General features: G+C 41.6%; 1 protein-coding gene across 1 annotated transcript; it reads left to right on the top strand.

Moving 5' to 3' along the window:
- The first annotated feature begins 3,136 nt into the window (after window positions 1-3,136).
- TBX19 (T-box 19) lies at window positions 3,137-17,290 on the top strand. Its single transcript, XM_010076067.1, has 8 exons — window positions 3,137-3,503; window positions 9,533-9,797; window positions 11,635-11,769; window positions 12,584-12,645; window positions 13,706-13,767; window positions 14,803-14,904; window positions 15,794-15,926; window positions 16,713-17,290. The coding sequence occupies exons 1-8, from the start codon at window positions 3,307-3,309 to the stop codon at window positions 16,945-16,947; spliced, it is 1,191 nt and encodes a 396-aa protein (XP_010074369.1). The 5' UTR covers window positions 3,137-3,306; the 3' UTR covers window positions 16,948-17,290.
- Window positions 17,291-19,692: the final 2,402 nt, after the last annotated feature.

Genomic DNA, 19,692 nt, shown 5'->3' with positions numbered 1-19,692 from the left:
TTTTTTTTTTTAAGTGAAAAGCCAACAATAAGCAAGTAACTTTAACTATGAATGTCTCTCTTTGGTTTCTCTCCTGCAGCCCTCTCCCATGACAGCTGTGTGAAGCAGAGATAACGTACAACATGAGGAAGCCTGATGTGTGGGATGGGATTTGTATGGGTCTGGATCTGTATTTTAAAGTAAAATCTCAGGCCCAAGCACATTCAACTGATCATTTGCTTGTTTGCATGCAAACTTGTTATTTCTTTAGCTAATTCTTTAGCTAATTCTTCTCAGCTGGAAAGATGTGTCAGTGGTGAGCTGTGCCTTCTGGATACACTGCTACATACATCACCAATTGCTCTTAGCCTGAACTCCTCCAGCTGAAACACCCTTCCCCCAGCTGAAAATAGCAATTGGGCTATTCCCCCTAGCCAACCACAGGTAACTACTCTCATTTTGGAAAATGTTGTGGTTGCAGGCATCCTATGGTAACATAGTTATAACATTAAAATTCAAACTGTAAGTCAGGTGTTTTAAGAGATGAGATTTGTGGGGGTTTTTTTTAACCTTTGGGAGATAAGACTTTCAAGCATCAGGCACCTTGTGTAAGTGATGACTGTAAGCTCCCAAGTGTAACTTACTTTTAGTATCTGAAAGTGCGATTTCTTATCATGCAGGATACAAATTTTAGTATGGTACTCCAACGCAAATGCCTTCATACTTCTCCCTTAGGCACGCTAGCTGTAAAAAATCCAGTTTTATTGATAAAAAACTTGCTCCCCAGCCCATTACTGGAATGGGCCCATTATCCTTTCCTTCCATATATATCCTTTTTCCTTCACAGCTCTGTCCCAGGAGTGCTTTGGGCAAGCAAGGCACTCAGGGCAGGACCTCCCTTTCTTTGCTTTGTGTCTGCCTCCAGTTTGAATTCATCTTTGCTGAGCATATTCTTTGCGTCTAGCAATTCACCAGTGTCTGCTGGTGAGACAGTGTTGCACTTTCTCATTTTGAAACCCCTCCACCAACGTGAACTGTTGTCGCTTCTGTGCATGCTTTTGATTTCCTCTAAGCATCCTGAGGAAAGCAGATTGGATCTGATTTTTTGGAGCCTCTAATCTGGCATCACTCCACTTGAAGCCCCATGGGAAAGGTGGACAGTCAGTGCTTCTGAAAACCAAGCTGCTTCCCTTTTTATTTTTTCTGTAGAAAGAACTGTGTGTAACTACTGGTATATTTTGCTCGCTTTTGTGAGCAATTGTCTTTGTACTTGCCTCAACTTTGAATCTCCTGATTTCTGAGCAACTAATTCTAAAAAAATCTGTGTGGACAGAGGGCTTCAACTGAAAAAAAAAAAAAAATCCCAAAATAACACAGATGTGTTTGTTTTAGAGCTGTACGAAAAACTGAAGTTGTTGAATTTGAAATACACAGTATTTCAACCAGCTCTGATTTCTGTGTTTATTTACATTTTTAATATAATGAAACTAAAACCTAAAAACTGTCTCACATAGTCTCCTATGCATTTGCTATGCCATTTGATCACATGCAGGGAAAAATTACAGTTGTAGCTCCTCTCTTGTCTTGGAACATTTGAAAAGGAGAGCCCAAACACAAACATGTTCCATGTTACACAAACATGCTACCTGAGGTGAATTATTTTTCCAAAGGTGAAGTGGCACACTTCCAAGTACCTAACTATCCTGTAGATTTAAAAGTACATTCTTCAGTTGCTCAGCAGTGGAAGTGGGCTGGATATTAACTAGAATTTGCTAGTTGATACCTTCTACTGTAACTCACAAGGTGAGTTGGCTGATAATCTAGGTACTTTTGTTATGAGTTGACAATTAAAGAAAAAAAGAAAGTACATAAAGGCTGAAAATGAGAAGAAAGATGTGTTAGAGTGTGAAGTCTGAAACTGGCATGACAGGGGTTCCTGAGACATGAAAATACCTCACATCTGTGTGGCTTGCACCTTCTGATGGTGCTGAGATTGCTGGGAATTGAGGGTTCTCTCCTAAAGTCTTCTGTTCTGCAGAATATCACATTGCTGCACATCTGCAGATCTCCAATTTTGACGGCTTGTGGACAGTATACTTACTCCACACAGGGCTGGAGGGATTAGTAAGAGTTGTTGCCAATTAAGGTGCCATAAAAGACAAACAGGATCAACAAGCTTGGTGCTTAGGTAGATGGTATCTCATGGGTTTTTGAACTGCAAGATTTGTTGAGCCTTGTCAAAAGATGGATTTAACTTAAATCCTGTTGTACAAAGTTTGCCAGACTCTTTCTTGTCTTTATAAATCCCATCAGTGATCCAGCAAGTCATTTCATTTTTTTAGAAAGAATTAGAAGTGCAGGAATTCAATAGAGGCTATTGAGTTAAATAAATGCAAAGTTCTCAATAAGTAGCTAGAAAATGTATTTCTCTAAAACCGATTTCCAACAGTATGTTTTCATAATCAAGTCCCTGACTATGTCACATCCAGCAGAGGAAATGCCTGTTTTCGGGATGCTGAGGGAGTTTTTCTATGAAACGAACCTTGAGCCAGGCAGCAATGCCAAGCCGCAGGCAGCTAGGCTCACACCCAGCCTCAGAAGTATGGGGTCTGTCCCTGGAAAAGCAGCCAGAGGGGGGTTCAGCTGCTTGTAAGGTGCAGTAGGGGTTTTGTGAATGACAGTGGGACCAAGGGGTGGACACAGGAGGTGTCAGCGGTGGAGTGTAGGTATGCTACCTTCTCCTTGTTCATTGAAACCTCAGCACGGAAGGGTCTCTGCTATTACATCTTGATTTTGGAATATAGGAATGCATTAATTCAACATGCCTGGTGGAAATATTTTAAGACCACCTTCTCTGTATAACTACCTTGACTGTTACCAGCTCCTTCAGTTAGAGTCCGCATCAGCGTGAACGAAATTTCCATGCATTGTTTCAGTCTGGAAATGAAACAATTTTCATTAATGGAAACCTGGTTCTCAAGCAGAACAATTAGACCCACTTCAGGTTGAAAAAAGATAAAAGCATGCTAATTTGGATGGAGGACTCTTCTTTCAAGGCAGCCAATTGAGTCATCAGCCTGCCACCCACCTGACCGTCTGACAGGTAATTAGGAGATAGTCCTCTTTTTGTGTGGAGTGTGTGCGTAAACCTCCCCATGCTGGTGTCACTGCCCATTGGGACTTCCAGAGCTAAGAGCCACTCAGTGGCAAAAGAGTGAGGAGAGCACGTTTGTCAGGCTGCACCCAATGAACTGACTCGTTTTTTTGGTTTCGCTCATGATTTTTGTCTTTTAATAGCCACCTGAAGTTTTGGGCAGTAAAGTCGTCATGGCAGACCTGGGCTGCAAAAAGCCCAGCGACTGCACTGCCTCCAGGCTACTCAGTGTAGTGGAGAGCGAACTCCGGGCCGGGAGAGACAAAGGCGACCCCACTGAGAAACAGCTCCAGGTTGTCTTAGAGGATGCGACGCTCTGGCAGAGATTCAGGGAAGTCACTAATGAGATGATCGTGACCAAGAACGGCAGGTGAGTGATCTGCGCAACACTGTGGGCTAAGTGAAGATGACAGACAGGGGGGTTAAGAGGTATAATAATCAACTGTATGTGCAGACTTGAAAGAACTGCAGTGAGCACATTGCTGTTTTGTCCCTGCAGCCTTGCAGTCCCTTAAAACCAGCATCTGAACAGAATGGGGCATCCCTGCTCCTTTTCGGTCACTGCTAAACCATTCCTGCCACTCTTTATTTCTGCTTGTGAAACTTGCTGGGGAAATACATTGACTGACTTAAGTTTGCACAGAAAGGGAACTTTTGTGAGGGAATAGATGGTACCTCTCAGAACCTTTTGAATGATTTATTGTACTTTGAATGATTTCAGTGATTATCAGCCTTTATTAGCAAGTCCTTACCTGTAGACCTCATAGTACTGTACAGCAGTAGATTGATGTTGTTATCCTCAGCTGCAGTTCCTGTCTCTCTGACCTTGGGTATTAGCAGCTTGTACAAGCAGTCTGTACTAGAAAGGGGCACAAGAAAACCGTGCCCTGTGTGGCATGTATGGGCAGCCCAGATTGGTCCCACAGTTGTATTGCTCCATAGTTGTTGCCAGTGCCCTTAGAAACAAGTACAGCATGTTGGTTAACACACACAGTTTTAGAAAGACAAAATATTATGATGTAAATGGATTACATATCTTACTATTTGGGAAATGCAGAAAGGCACAGGAAAAGAGTGCAAAACCTGGTGAGAAGGAGGCTAATTCAGAATCAGACACTGTCTTGAAGAAGGCTCTCCAGGGAGGTTCTGCTCTGAACTGCACTGACAACAGAGTCCAGCCCATAACAGACAGGCAGCTACTAGAGTAAGGTTCACCAATACAGTGGTACTAAAGTTTTTATTTACTCTGTCCTCACCACCCTGGTATCAATCCAGACTCCTTCCTGCCCCCAGCATGCACACGTTTCTTTTGCAAGACATCTCAGGAGATCCACATAGGAGAGAGGAATTAAGAGATGGTGAAAAAGATTTACTCATATGGTTTTACTTTTATTAATTTTGCGGGCTTTGATTTAGCAGAATTTGTGGATGATATTTCTGCTGACTGTAACTTGACAAGGGACGTGGGTGAAAGCAGTTATAAGGTTGGCTCAGCAAGGTTATTCTGTTGAGAGAACAGCTGCCTTCCCAAAGCATCAGCTCTTGGTGTAACACTGCCTATTGCCATTCTGATTCCTCCTAATAACCTATAGGAATAGAAATCTTCTGCTGAGATTCTCTTTATACCAAGAAGCTGCTTTTGCCTAATTTAAATTGCTTTAAAAACTGCTGTTAGGGTACCGCAAACTTCTGAGTGGACTTTCACTTAGTGTACGGTAGCTTGAACTGACTCCTTAGCAGCATAAGTGACCAAAAATGAGGTAAGATCGGTTTCGCTCAAATTAATTAAATTGGTATAAAGAATCATACCTTAACGACAGGGTTTTTTCAGTTTCTTTCAGCTAATGTAAATCATGATTGCATGGTGATACTAGTTCTATCTAAAATGTCTTGGTGAGTGCATAGATAAAATCTTTTTATGATGATGATAGAGGAATCTTTTGCTCTTTGAATATGAGCGGTTACTTTTTATTTCAATGTGTAAGCTTCCTTATTTTTCTTTATTCTAACTTAAATGCTCCTTATCAGCTTGATTCTATTTTTTCCTAAAGCCAGTAACAGCTCTAGTAATGTCAGTGGGGACAGGAACGGGTTCTTTATGATCAAAATACAGAAATCTCAAAAAAAAAAAAAAAACCCACAACCAAACCAACCAACCAAACAATGTTACACTGTCATCTGCATAGATCCTTTTAACAAAGTTACTGTAGCGTCAGGGACTGCGAAAAAGTATCTCTTGTGTTTCTGAAAGTATCTTCCATAACAAATGCATCAGCACACTGAAAAAGGGACATGCAGGCAGTGGTCTGCAGGAAAACTCTCTGAACATCTCCATGTGTTTCAAAAGGAGACAAACCTGAGACAGTTTCCTGTGAGTGCTGACAGTTTTTTTCAGGATTCTTCAGTGATTGTCTGCAGAGAGATTTTCAATAGAAAAAAAATACTGATCTAATTCAGCTGCTTCTCAAATCGGTAGGACTAACTCAGTCATTCTTGCTGAAGGATATGCGAAAGCCTTTGGAATCTGTGTTCTATGATTAATGAGAAAAGCCAGTCTGACCTCCTGCATGTGAAAGCTAAGGCAGTTTGTATGGACACATTGTTAGCAAAATTCAGAAATTAAACTGAAGCCTGATACCGAAGCATCCCAGAGAATGAAAGGCTGATTGATTAGTGATCCTCAAGTGTAAAACACGTGCATGCACAATTCTATCTGCTGTGATTTAGTAATCTCTAATTGGTACCAAGGGTCCCAAGATGTTATAATTGGATCAGCCAACTTCAGTCTTAATACATAAGCAACATGTCTCTGTTGCTGTATCGTACTTCATTATAATAATCACCTGCCATAGCAATATGCCTAGGTACACAGGGAAGATGGATATATTCTGAACAGGACAGGCACTAGTGAAAATAACCTGCATGCTGTATCACAAAATACATCCCAGTGGGGGCAGCTGATATGGTGAGAATCAGTCTCCTAGTTTACTCAGATTTATTGTATTCAATTGACATTTCAGTATCAAACACTCTGTTTTCTGATTGAGCAGGTTTTCCCTCTCAGTGTTTATAGCCTGAGACTTTGCAATCCACGTTATTGCCTGAAGGCAGGACGGTGCCACTGTTCCTCTCTGCATATGGGGAGAATCCGCAGTGGATAAATGCAGGCAAACGTGAGCGGGGGGAAAGAAGCCCTTTCCAGGCTTAAATGCTAAAGCAACTTTACTGGTTACTACACATTCAAATTTGATATCAAACGTCTTCCCACTCACGTTCTGTACTATGAAGTAATTGTAGCAGATTTGCTCTAAATAAATTGAAGAGCCTGAAGTGCTCGGCAACTGCAGTAATGGAAATCACGTGTGTACCTACCTGATCACTGAAGACTGAAACAAATTTGGAGAAATGGTCATTTGCCATACTAAAAGACAGACAAATGTGATTTGAACAGTAAAGCCACTTAATCAGCAGAACAAGTGAGTTGGTGGGTTTTCCATCATTAGAATCTGTAAGGTCGAGATGTACTGGTCCAAGTGAGGTGGGAATTAACTGTGCGTGAAGCAGAGGTTAACGCAGAGAAGTGCTATAATCTCTGTGATACAGGAAGTTTGAGTTGATGATGACTGTATTCTCTTCTGGCATTTGTCTATAGATCTTTCAGGGATAAACTCAAACCTCTCAGGTAGAAAGGCAGAGAAATCTGTATTGTGGGCAGAGGAATCAACAATCTGTATGTAACACAAATAGTTCTGAAAAATCCAGTGAAATTAAATTTTCATGTGGATGAATTTTCCCCTCCACTTCAATTTCAGTGAAATATCCAAGTGTGTTGCTTTGAAGACTGACTGCAGGGGGTCTGCGGGGTGCAGGCTGCAATGCATCCATACCTTTTATCACATTCCAGTTTGATAGCTGGTGTTTTTTGGTCAGAAAGATACCTTAAGTGTAGTGTACAAATCCTTGTCTAAGATTCTACTTAGTTAGAAAGATCGTAGTTCAACATGTCTTTCTCAAGGTTGTACTGGCCCTGCACCACCAAATATTTATATTAGATGAAAAAATCTCAGATTTCTCAAATCCTGTCTTTTCTTGTTAGTAGCAGGTGCTGAATTTATACAGCAAGAACCCAGTAAAGTGTCCAGAAAGGTAGGTGGTGAGTGGGATGTCCCAGGAGATTGTCAAAAGTCTGCAGCTGGGTGTCGCTGGAGAGCGTGGCTACAGAGGCAGAGACATTTGGTGTCCCTTGAGAGAGCCTGAAGTTTCAAGTTCCCTTCTTTCTTCTTTCTTCTTCCCGTCTTTTGGACGTCTTGCACTGCTACCTCGCTACCTCACTTTAGCCCCATGGCCACGGACCTCAGACAGTTGCTGTGGTTGCTTGGTATAACCAGTCTCTCTGTACCTGTAGAGAAAAGGAGCTTGAAGATTCATTGTCCTGTGCATGAAACTGTGGCATGGCAAAGTGGCAGTTGCCAGGAGAGGTCAGTACGGAGGTGTTTGGGATAGGGAGGCCTCTTATGCACATAAGAATGCAGGAAGTGATATGTAACAGCTACAATAATCCTCCACAGAAACAACCTGTATTCCTTGACAAGTTAAGAAACTTATCGAATAGGATACTTTTTTTTGGGAGACTCCTGTGTTCTGCTGACCACAAATTTTTCCCAGTTCCTGAAACTGTTGGAGCCCTACTAACTCTATTGCTGCAGGCTTTCAGGCACTGAGATGCCAGTTCAAAGCTGTGTGGGATGGATCAGAAGTACTGGGACAGACAGAAAACTGCTGAAAGTCTATCTGTGAGCTACTGTAAATCTCATTTACAAAAGAAAAAATAATAATTAAAAGGGGATTGAGAAAAGGTAGCATTAGACCTTTAAGCACAAAAGGAACATTTTCCCAAAACTAAACAAATGTAGGATTTCAGTTTTAAATGCACAAGATGATGGGAAGGCTGGATGATAGATGTTTACAGCTTAGTGAAGGACAGTATTCCATCTAAGGTGGAAGTGAAAGCAGAAAAACCAGCTCAAGCTGATGAGGTCAGGGAATATGGAAGTATGGGACCAAATTACTAGAAGAACTACCAAGTGCAAGGTCTAACAGCAAGGATTTTAACCTGACTTCTCAAACTGGAGATTTACATAATGGTAGTGGGATAATATGTGAATACTTGCACTTAAGAAGGGGAGAAAACACATTTCAGCTAGCTAGACTTTTTAATATATCCCTATCATAAGACTTCAGGATATATTTTGAAGGGAAAAGTAATTAAATATATGTCAGACAATGGAAAATGAGATAAAAAGGTATTTTATTAAATTTAAGTCATGCCAGACAAACCCTATATAACCCTGATAAAGTAAACAAGTATTTTTAGACAAGGAAATGTAGCAGCCTTATTAGAGCATTTAGAATAGTGCTACCTGGAAACCATTATTCAACGGGGAGATGTTGGGGATTAACACAAGAACCACAGGAAATGACAGAGGGAAGTGACTGACTTTGCTCACAAAGATTATAGAATATGATTGTCCCTTCAAAGAGAAGGAAAAAAACCTTTTGTATAGAGTGGCGTGGTCAATAAATCTAACTGGAGTCTGATGAGTGACTGGCTGGGATTATGTACTAGGGGAGGTTTAGGCTGGATATTATAAAAAATTTCTTCACTGAAGGAGTGATCAGGCATTGGAACAGGCTGTCCAGGGAAGTGGTGGAGTCACCATCCCTGGAGGTGTTCAAGAAACGTGTAGATGTGGTGCTTAGGGACATGGTTTAGTGAGTTAGGTGGTGTTGGGTTGATGGTTGGACTTGATGATCTTTGAGGTCTTTTCCAACCTTAATGATTCTATGATTCTATATCCTGAGTGCTGGAGATTGCAGGATGATTTTGGAGGATATATCCAGAGTCGAACAAGGTGAGACTCAGCCACTGGACAGAGTACGGGAGCATGTATCAGGGGAATCTAAGCACCAAAGAAGTGCGCTTTGTAGTAGGATTCTGCAGCTAGTGCATTGAATCTGTGGTCCAGCTCCACCTTCTCAGCCATTTTCAACTCTGTTCAATCCTGTTTGTGCCTTCTTATCCCACATCTAAGGATGTATGAAGCATGTCCAGATCCCATGGACTCTGCTGACGCTATGCACAGTTCGTTATGTTCATAACTCTTGGCATGATCAAGACCGTAGTGCCCTACTTTAGAGATACCATGTTTTTTTCCAAATGATTGAAACAAAATAAAAATAAAATGAAGGATTAGCGTTTAAGAGACTTCTTCAGCTAGATGCAGGGAAGGAGAATGTTTTTTACATTGACCTAGTCTCTGAGCATCTGGTCACAAACATACTGAGGAGTATTTCAAAGGCAGTTTCCAGTAGTATCTTCCTTTTTTGTTTCTTGGCCAGGCGGATGTTCCCTGTTTTGAAAATCAGTGTGTCAGGCTTGGACCCAAATGCCATGTATTCCTTCCTGTTGGACTTCGCCCCTACTGATGGCCACCGCTGGAAGTACGTCAATGGAGAATGGGTGCCAGCTGGGAAACCAGAGCCACCGAACCACAGCTGTGTCTACATCCACCCCGACTCTCCCAACTTCGGGGCCCATTGGATGAAAGCCGCCATTTCCTTCAGCAAAGTCAAACTTACCAACAAGCTAAATGGGAGTGGGCAGGTATGGCCTGATGTTTCCCCATACACCTCTTGGCTTCAATTGCAAGCACCTACCAATCAAGAAATATCAAGGGTGCATTTATGTAATTATAGAAGCCCTGACAGGCCTCTTCACCCACAGATGCCAATTATTCTCTGGAGGCCAAATGTAAACAGGAATAAACAGGCCTTAATTGGCGCTTTCAGATTTTAATGGACTTCTTGATGTTAAGAGAGACAGAGTGCTGTGGTTTACTTAATCATCAGGGGGCTTTTCAGAGTTGGTCTTGTGCGCTGGGGATTTTTACACAGGACTTCAGAGAAGGGGGAAAAAATGGTCACGGGTATTAGGTTTTTGTTGTGTTCCCCCATGTTGTTTGGTGTAAGTGGAATGTTGGCAGGAGTCAGATAGCAGAATAAAAGGCTGCTCCTAAATGAAATAATTACTATGTCTGCTTCTGCATCATGATAATTATCAATATTCTATTGAATCAGCTTTGGCCTTTGGAAAGAAACCACATGTACCAGAAATAAGAGATTTTTCTCTTTGAACCCCTTAAAAATGCAAACAGGAAAATTAGTTTTGTTTTGTATTTTTTTTGATGATGCATCTAAAGGCAAAATGTTGCGCAAGACCTTTTGTTTGCTTGTTTGTTTTGTACAAAACTCCTACGTTGGATGATACTTGTCAGCCCAGACTCAATTTCTTTCATGTAAATATTATATGTTCTCTATCTGTTATTTCCATTAGGTTTGTGAGGTACCTCCATAAGCCTAGTACCACAATTAGGTAGGAAATTATCTCAGTTTTTACTGACGGGAGAACAGAAAGATGACCCTACTTTTCCTAAGTCACCAATGGAATCAGCACACAAGATTTATTGTGGAACATAGAATGGGATCTGAATTTGCCAATTCTTATACTGCGTCTAGGACCTCAGAAAAGCCAGAGGCCTCAGAAAAGTATGCACGGGGGTAAAAAAGCTGCAGAAAACCAAAGAGACCCTGGGGAAAAACCAGAGGAACATGATATGTGTATATGGTGAAGTGGAGAGGAAAAACGTAGAAAGCAGGGGAGGAAAAGCCCAAACAAAAGCCACTAAATAAAAATGACTGAATAACCAATGACTGAAACTCTCCTTGTTTTCTTTTGAAATCTTGACAACAATGTTAAGGTAAACCATACCCCCACTCTGTGCTTCAGATTCCTGTTCTGTGGTGTTATGAGACGGTAATAGCTAACTATCAGTGCTTTCTGCTAATGGCTGTGTTCTTCCACACAGCACTTTCCAAAGTACAGATTTTTTTAAAAATATCTTTTTCTTGCAGCAGAGAGAATCAAGCAATGTAATAGGCTTTCCAAGGAAGGCGTGTTTTGGAAGCGACGCTATTCACAGGTTTTAATGCCAGGTTAGAGACATCTGCCAAGACTTGTTTAGGTACACTTCATCTTGCCCAGAAAGATGACTATGTGACTGTCTCAGCCTTCTCCTGGACCTGATTTCTGTGGTGGTGATGCTATTTCAGATAGTAGAAGCAGGACAGGGATTGCCCCTTAACTGTTTCAACAGCCTCTGGTGCAGGCGAAGCCTAACTGTTTGGAAGCCTTAGCTGCTAGGACAAATATTGACTAGTGCTGCTGTATCAAAAGCTTTAAATCCAACTCCAGTGAAGCCTCTCTCTATTCAGCCCTGTGGTTCATCAGAAGGGAGAAAGGCTACCTGCCTTTCTACTGTCAATAATCACAGACTGGGGAGGTTTATCAGTGACATCTGGACTTTTACAGAGCCAGAGAGAACGAGCAGCAGTGGGATACCAGAGTGGCATTGGGGTCTGTCTGTCTGTTTTGTTTTCTGCAGATAATGTTGAACTCCCTGCATAAATATGAGCCCCAGGTACACATAGTTCGCGTAGGAGGCCCCCACCGGATGGTGATGAACTGCTCCTTCCCTGAGACGCAGTTCATCGCTGTGACTGCCTATCAAAATGAAGAGGTAGGCGGATGCCATGCCATACTCTTGGTCCCCATTGACGAGATATATTAAAAGCTTATTAACTGCCAGATCAGCATGGACAGACTGGTCCTTCCCTTGTTTCCTCACTGGTCCCATGCAGTGTAATGCTCCATCCAGTCTAATACTCTGTCTTCTCTCTGCAGTAGAACATTGTCTAATCTAGTGTCTAGTGTCTAGCTGCAGTACTAAGCCAGGTTTAGCTTAATATTCTGCCATGGTTATTCCAGACTGGTCCATCTGTCCTGGCATCCCAAACCCTTACCGGAAAAAAACCCTACAGTCAAGTCCAATATCTTTCTCCAGCAATGACTGATAGTTATAATGATAACCCTATCTCTTCTCCCTCTTTATAATACATAAAATTGCAGAACAGTGCAACATTCCATGGGAAAATTTCTTCCCAACTCCAAAATTGTAATTGAAGGATGCTTTGAATTCTGACAATTACTAACTCATGTGCCACATCCCTTAGCTAGTGTTGCTGCAGATTTGATTCATACTTGGTAGGAATTCAGTGTTTAAACAATATTGAAAGGGTCTACCACCCCATGGGATTTCCCAGACAGGACCATGCCATTAGGCTGCCCCGGCTGGGGTTCTGCCTGGGGCACTGATCAGTATACAGCATCCTTCAATAAGCAAAGTGCTCTCATAACCAGCTCTGGAAAACATCATATGTGGGGTTATATTTTTGAACCAAGGCAGTTCCACTTAGATTACTCTGGAAAATATTTTGTCAAGTCTAAGTTCCAAATTGCCTTCACTAACATGCCTTGTTTTCTGTAAACTCAAGATAACAGCTCTCAAAATCAAGTATAATCCCTTTGCCAAAGCCTTCCTGGATGCAAAAGAAAGGTGAGTTGTTATTTTTTTTGCTTCAGTAGCATTTTGCTGCTGATATGGTTAAAACTGTGGCATCACAATATGAAAGATAAACTATATAACTTAATCTTGTTTCTGCTGTCTTAAATCCAGAGTTGCTCCACTGCAATCAGTGAGGAGACTCTCTACATAACTATTGCCACAATAGGGTCTGAAGTGGGTGAATATCCTCTTGGGGATCCTAGGACTTAGTACTGTCTACATGGGAAGCTTGAAATGAGATGGTGTTAATTTCCCCAGTAATGTTATACACCATGTATGTTCATCACATTGTACTTATACTCCAGTGAATCCCATAAATTGATAGGTCATGGAGAATAAAAGTTAACTGCAGATGTCAAAAAAGCATAGCTAAAGTGAAATTGCAGTGTATTTGTAACATAACTACACATCTATTATTAAACCTGTGTGATAATGTATAATGTGTTTATTAAAAGTAACCTGTAGGTGCTCACTATATAAGAAGTTAAAGATGCTTCCATCGGAAACAAATTGTGGTTTATCTTTCAAAGTTTTACTTGCATCATCCATGCTAATCCTGTGGGGTATCCAAATGATGCATTCCAGTCCATAACTGCTAATAAATTGTGTTTGGACCTACTGTCTTCTGACATTTGAAGTGTCCCACGTACCTGCAGGAGAATCTGTATTTCTTTTCATTCTTCTCACCACTTAAGAAGCTGCTGTGTCTCAGCATCAGGGTTTCCAGCCTGCTTTGATCTGGGCAGGAGGCCAGGCTTAGACTGCTGGTGGAAGCAGGAAAGGTGCCCACACGTAGACTTAGAATTCCAGGTTCTGCCACCAAATTTGGCACAAACTTAGGAACATTTTAGTGCATTCTATGAAACATAAGTTCCTGCTTCCTTTATGGTAGAGTGCATAAAAGTCTACTGCTGCCTAGCATGTGGTTAAAGATAATGGAATTCCCTTCTTTTTAACTCACTTTCAATTTTTTTACTGAATAGTTCTGTTTTTAAATTTCTTTTGTAATTTCTCAATGAGAAGCTTTACTACTAAGTATTTTGCTTTTCAGAAACCATCCCAAGGATGCTCAAGAAACAGTCTCAGAAGGTCAACACATGACATATTCTCACTGTAAGGTTTTTATTCACATGGGATGGAATTTTTGTGTGATATGATAGGTACTGGGAGCCTGGGACTTGCTTAAATGGATATGGAATAGACTGTTGGCCAATTTGGGTCTCAATCCTAAACCTAAAATTGAATTCTAGGCTAGTAACTGGGGCTGTGCTCCCTCCCAGCTTCTCCTGCACCTGCAGACACTGGCACAGCAGAGAAGCTGAAAAGTCCTTGACTGTCCTGGAAACAACTGTAAACATCAGCATGTTATCAGCCTTCTCAGCACAAATCCAAATCACAGCCTTTCACTAGCTACTATGAAGAAAGTTAACTCTGTCTTAGCTGAAACCAGGACAGGATCATACCAGTGGTTCACCAAAGTCCTGAATTGTGCTCATAGAAAGGGACCCTTTAATAAAAAAAAAAGAAAAAAAAAAAAGGAAAAGAAAAGAAACCTCACAGTAAGAAATAATGCAACATTTTCTGCACAGGGATAATTTTCCTTATAATCTAGTTTTTCAATATTAGAAGGAATCCAGAAACAAGATGGTGTATGACATTTGTAGGAATTTCTCCCTTTTAAAATTTATAACTGTGAATACTTTCTGTCACCTATAAAATTACCTTTCACTCGTGAACAGGTCAAAAAAATGGGGGGGGGAACAGAGGTTGTGTTCATTTTAATGATGGTCAGTTTTTCTTTCATTTGTTCTTTGACATTCGTGGCATTTTCTGGTAGTTGTTTTCAGGTCCTGTTTTTAGGCTTGGTGGTTTTGGGGTTTTTGGGGGGTTGGTTGGTTTGGTGGGTTTTTTTTTGATTGTCAGTTTTTCCATAAACTAGTATCTTGGAATCTGCTTGGTATTTTCAAGCACAGCTGATTCGGCAAGAAGGCTGCTTGGTTTCTTTATTGTATTACAGTGTTTTAGTGCAATAACAGTTTTCTTCTCTCTTTCCCCTCAAAGTGGGTGGCTGGTTGATTTCCAACCCAGATACAATGTGTGCATCAGGAAGCTCTAATTATCAGTACACTGGACCTTTGCCTCTGCCAGCTCCACACACTCCCCACAGCTGCGAGCGATATTCAGCACTGCGAGGGCATCGGGCTGCTCCATACCCACCTTCCTACGTGCAGAGAAATCATTCACCTACAGGTACAACTGTAATGCTGCTTTGCTTCCAGGGCACAGGCACTCTCTGCCTGACTGACCCTTGCTTTAGGTTAGCATAAGCACTAAAATAAGCAAGAGCTGAGGCTAGGGAGGAGCAGGATGAGTCTCTGTATCAACAATCTGCACTGAACCCTGCATGCACAGAATATGTTTAAGGCAGCAAAACAAGAGGTACAAAGAGCTGGGTGCCCTGGAACTGTTAATTATAAGTGAGAGGGAATGATCTCGTTTAAAGTACAGCTCCCAATTACACAGAAAGAGGATTGCAAGCCTTCTTTCAATGTTAAGCCACAAAGCAGTTGCGCTCTGAAGTCAAAGCAGCACTTAGGAACATGGTAGGAGCTGACTTGAGATGAGGGCATTTTGGTACTGCCAGAATATCTTTTGAGTCCCTTTAACTCTCTAGATCTGGGTGCAGAGTTCCAGACATTGATCCCAGTTTGATCAGAGGAAACTGGCCAGAAACAGCAGTAAGGATAAAGTAATCTGCTCGCTAATTATAATTTATCAAGGTATCCTGTTTAACAGAAATATTTAAGCTCAAGTTATGAGGAAATATGTATCAAAACATTGCCAGTCATGTGGGAATTATCATTAATGAAAAGACTATTAGTCAGACTTGCGGAAAGGCATATCCTGTGTCTATCATGCTGTACCTTCTCATATATCACACCTGGAATTACAACAGCACCTTGCTACTCTCTTAGCAAACGTGAACTTTGTCCTTTTACCTATGGTTAGGAAGCTCATGATCAGATTGCTTCCTCAGGCCTACTCATGTTGTATTGCCTTAAGACAATGCCTCTGCAATAGTCACTGAGGATTTGTTACTGGTTTTTTTTTGGTTGTTTTTTTTTTTTCTCTCACAAAGTGAATTTGTTGGAGAGCTCCAGCAATAACCTTCAGGTTTTCTCAGGACATGACAGCTGGACTTTGCCATCCTCTCCACATGCTAATTTGCTCTCTGTGCCACACACAAAGGGAGCTGCCAGCCCTGGACCCAGGTAAGGTTACAGAAAACCTGCTGGTATTAGGAGCAGTGAGTGAGGCTTGTAGGACTGCCCTGGTGATTCACACTTTGTTCCAAGCTTTAATTGGTATCCAGGATTGGAAACAGATCCTAACTGCACAACTTGAGATTCCTGGCCAGATCTTTCCGACAAGCTGATTATCTTCTGCTCTGAAAACAATGGGAGCTTCATTTTTCCCCAGCACTGCTGAAAACCAGGATCTTGGAACAGCCGCAGAGAAGTCTGGTATCTGTAATCTGTGAGCATTTTAAAGCCAAATAATTCTTCTCTATATATTCCTCACTAATCTCTTGCATGAAATGAAGATCATACTCCCATGCAGAGATGTAACAACCTAATTCATGCTCAATTATAAAAATATTAATAGAGTAGTAAACAGTTGTAGCTGGAATTTAGACCTAGAGAGTCAATTAATGATCAAGTATTTCCCCTTCTTTTCCTAAAATAAATGCACACATTTCTTCTCTAATTTAGGTGCGAGGAAAATCAGCTGCAATTCTTTAAAATTTGTAAGCATTCACAAAAAAGATCTTTAAATTTTGAAACCTCACAAATATTTGCACATTTCTCTCCAAGGTCTCTGGGTCTGATGGTCGCTGGTGGCTTTTCACTTAAGATCTGCAAGGCTGATCTGGTCTAGTATCTCCATTCAGATAGCTGCCTTTTAGCAGACAACGTACTTGACTGTGCTGTGGTTGGTCTTGTGCAGGGGAAAATGCTTTGAAACAAGTCATTCAATTTGTGCTGCTTTTTTTCCAGCCACTACCCTTGCCTGTGGACAGTGAGCAACAGCGCTGTAAATGTTGCCAACCCAGGAAGCGAGGTGAACAGCAGCCCTTCAAGCATGTTTCTAAGGGGTAATGTCCCCTTACCCACTGCATCATCAGTCCAGATCCCTCTTCAGGGAACAGTGCCTGGCAGCATGGAAACACAAGCGGAAACCGCTCTAGCCAGAGTAGCCGACTCTGCATGGGCATCCTCACACTCCTTTTAATGGACAGGCAGCTCGTGAGGGAAGCTTGGCCAAACAAGACTGACACACATGGCAAATAACTCCCTAGAATTGCAGCTCGGAGCAGGGATGTGTATGCAGAAAACTGACTTAATCAAACGTCACTTTCCATAATGTACCTCTTGTGTGCCAGAGAAGCCAAAATGCATAATGCAAAGGCAGTAAATGTTATGGGAACCAGCTTATTACTGTAACCTGTATGTGTCATTCAGGATGATGTCCAGAAAGAATCTTTTTAGTTAGTTTTGCTTCTGTATCACACAAAAAAATGGTCAGAGACATGGGACTGAGTGAAGCAGATGTGGTAGCTGGATATTTGCATGTCATTTAAGAGTCCTTTCCTGTAACCAACAGCCAAGTCCAGAGGTGATTGTGAGCAAGTTAGCAACTGGTAATTTGAAAGGGAAGTGCTGCTTTAAAGACTTTCTGAATGGTTTTCACAATACCTGAAACTAAACCCTTCAGGGGATGAAATTAGTCTGACACTCTAATGCCACCTGGATACAGTATTCTCTGTCCCCTTCCCTTCTCCAGCTCCTGTTTGCTGTTTGTGTGCTATAGGGATAATGGCCACGCTCAAGCTGAGAATGTGGCTGCATTGTAACAGCAGGTGAAGGGCATCTGGTTTACCATTTATAGTCTGATGTGCCAGTCTTTGAAACGAAAAGTTCCACTGTTTTCTATATGTGATATTTTTGAAAGGGTGGTGGGAAAAGACTTGTAGAAAAAAAATTCATCTTGCATTTCCACTTTGCTTCAAGTATTGAGCACAAATAAAATATTAATAAATGGTGTATTATCTCCTGAGTGCCTTTCCGAGATGTAAACGCACATACAGTCTTTTTCACCTAGCAGTCTCTGAGCAACTTAAAGCAGCTCTGCCAGGCCCACGTTGACAAGACAGGTATTTTCTATTGCTTGTTCAGTGTCTGGCTGTATGATCTTGGGAATGGTATTTCATGCCTTTGTAGCTGTTTCCCCTCTCACCTTTTGTTTGTTTCATCCTCCTTTTTCAGGCTACAGCTTTTCCTATCCTATATGAGGGTACAACATCTAGCATAGTGGAGGCCTGATCCTGTCTGAGATTTCTAACCACTAGTGTGATGCAGATAATAACGGTTGTCCCCTGGTCTTCTTTGTCCTCTTGTTCACCTCCTCAGGCAAGCCCTATCAACTTCTCAGAGAAGAGTGCTGCCATTTGATCTCTTGTTAGGGGTAAAGAAAAAATTGCAAGCTAACTTGTGGAGATATGACTCTGTATAATGAAGTGCCCAGCAACAATTCAGTTCCGTCTACAGTCATGAGCATTGATAGGGGCTGGATAGATAACCCTCAAAGAGAAAATCCTCAGCATAGGTATAGAAGAGGATTCTCCACAGTTCCTGTGAGCTGGTGCCTCTGCAGAGGTGTTTCTGCTTCTGACAAATGCAGCAACATTCCCTTTGTGAATACATGTTTATTGCATGCAGGTTCTGGGAGCAGCATTTTATTTTGGGTAGATATCAGGGGCAGCAGCAAGGAGAACATTTTCATTCAGGCCATCAGATGTATGTCTGTCTGGAGAACTCAGCAAGCTCCTGTTTCATATTCTATTACCTCAGCCCTGTACCCGTCCCCTTAAGGTGCACTCAGTGTTATTCATTTTCACTAATTCCCCATCTGGCCTTTCAAATTTGCTGCAGGCAAGACGGTGTGCCAGGATGCACTTACGAACACTGTCACTTTTACTGACTTGGGCTGCTATCCCTTAAAAGCAAAGTCATGAAGTTGCTTTGAATGTGCATTTTTATTAATAAAGGCATTGGTCAAACAGGAGCTAACAGTGCAAAAAAAGCTCTGTCGCCTGCTATCAGTCTAATTCTTGTCAGTTCTGACTGTAAATCTCCCTCTCCACAGTCTGTCAAAAGCTTGGTGATGAGTTTCTCAATGTTACATTTTTCTGCCTTGCAGCTAGAAATATAAGTAGGTTTTCTTCTCAAAAATAGCTCTACTTTACAGATGAGGTTTATTAACTAACTTATGCTACCCTCTTCTGGCTGTTCAACTCCCCATGTACACACCATAGACTGAAGTCTACATAAGGTGGCTATAGATGCTAAAAAAAGGGAAGTGGTGACCTCTCTATGTTCCAGGACTTGCTATGCTTCCTTCACTGTTAACGAGTTCGATAATTTGTTAGTTTTCCTACATACTGCATTACAGTAAGGGAAGAGTGATCATAAGATGTTACACAAACTGCATTTTTATTTTAGAAATAAACAATATAGGAGAAAATCCAATTAGCTTTCCTGATAGTCCTGTACGACTGAAAGCATAAAGAAAGGATCAAAACAAGCAGGCAGAGTAATTTTTCTTTCTTATCACTGCTGGAGCAGCCATGACTCATGCCACAGGAGGCAAAAAGTTCTGATATCTCAGAAACAAGCTAGTTGCAGACAATCTGATTTAGCCAAAGCCTAAGAAATTAGGGGGGGTGGGGAATGATAAAAATATCCTAGGCTTGCTCACTACTGTGACATTTTGCTACTTTGTCAAAAGCTTTGAGAATTGCCATCTTGCTTGGACAGAACACTTCCAAGGAGCAGTGGGAGCACTGGAGAAAGCTTTTGCCACTTGTTCACAAGAAAAGCTGCTGTTTTAACTTTGCGGATTTCCTTTCCCAGCGCAGCGGAGCTTCGCACAGTGCTGTAACAGGCTGAGATGCTGGCTGTGCTGTTCTCCTGTGGG

This window comes from Pterocles gutturalis, unplaced genomic scaffold (genome assembly GCF_000699245.1).
Source record: "Pterocles gutturalis isolate BGI_N339 unplaced genomic scaffold, ASM69924v1 scaffold9838, whole genome shotgun sequence".
Classification (NCBI taxonomy): domain Eukaryota; kingdom Metazoa; phylum Chordata; class Aves; order Pterocliformes; family Pteroclidae; genus Pterocles; species Pterocles gutturalis.
The sequence above is the reverse complement of the archived record's forward strand: the minus strand, read 5'-3'. Positions and strand labels throughout refer to the sequence as shown.

Bases quoted from the DNA above. Each gene is read 5' to 3' on its own strand.
- TBX19 (XM_010076067.1), top strand. From the start codon at position 3,307: ATGGCAGACCTGGGCTGCAAAAAGCCCAGCGACTGCACTGCCTCCAGG. The intron at 3,504-9,532 runs GTGAGTGATCTG...TTTCTTGGCCAG, and splicing joins ATCGTGACCAAGAACGGCAG to GCGGATGTTCCCTGTTTTGA. The intron at 11,770-12,583 runs GTAGGCGGATGC...TGTAAACTCAAG, and splicing joins CTGCCTATCAAAATGAAGAG to ATAACAGCTCTCAAAATCAA.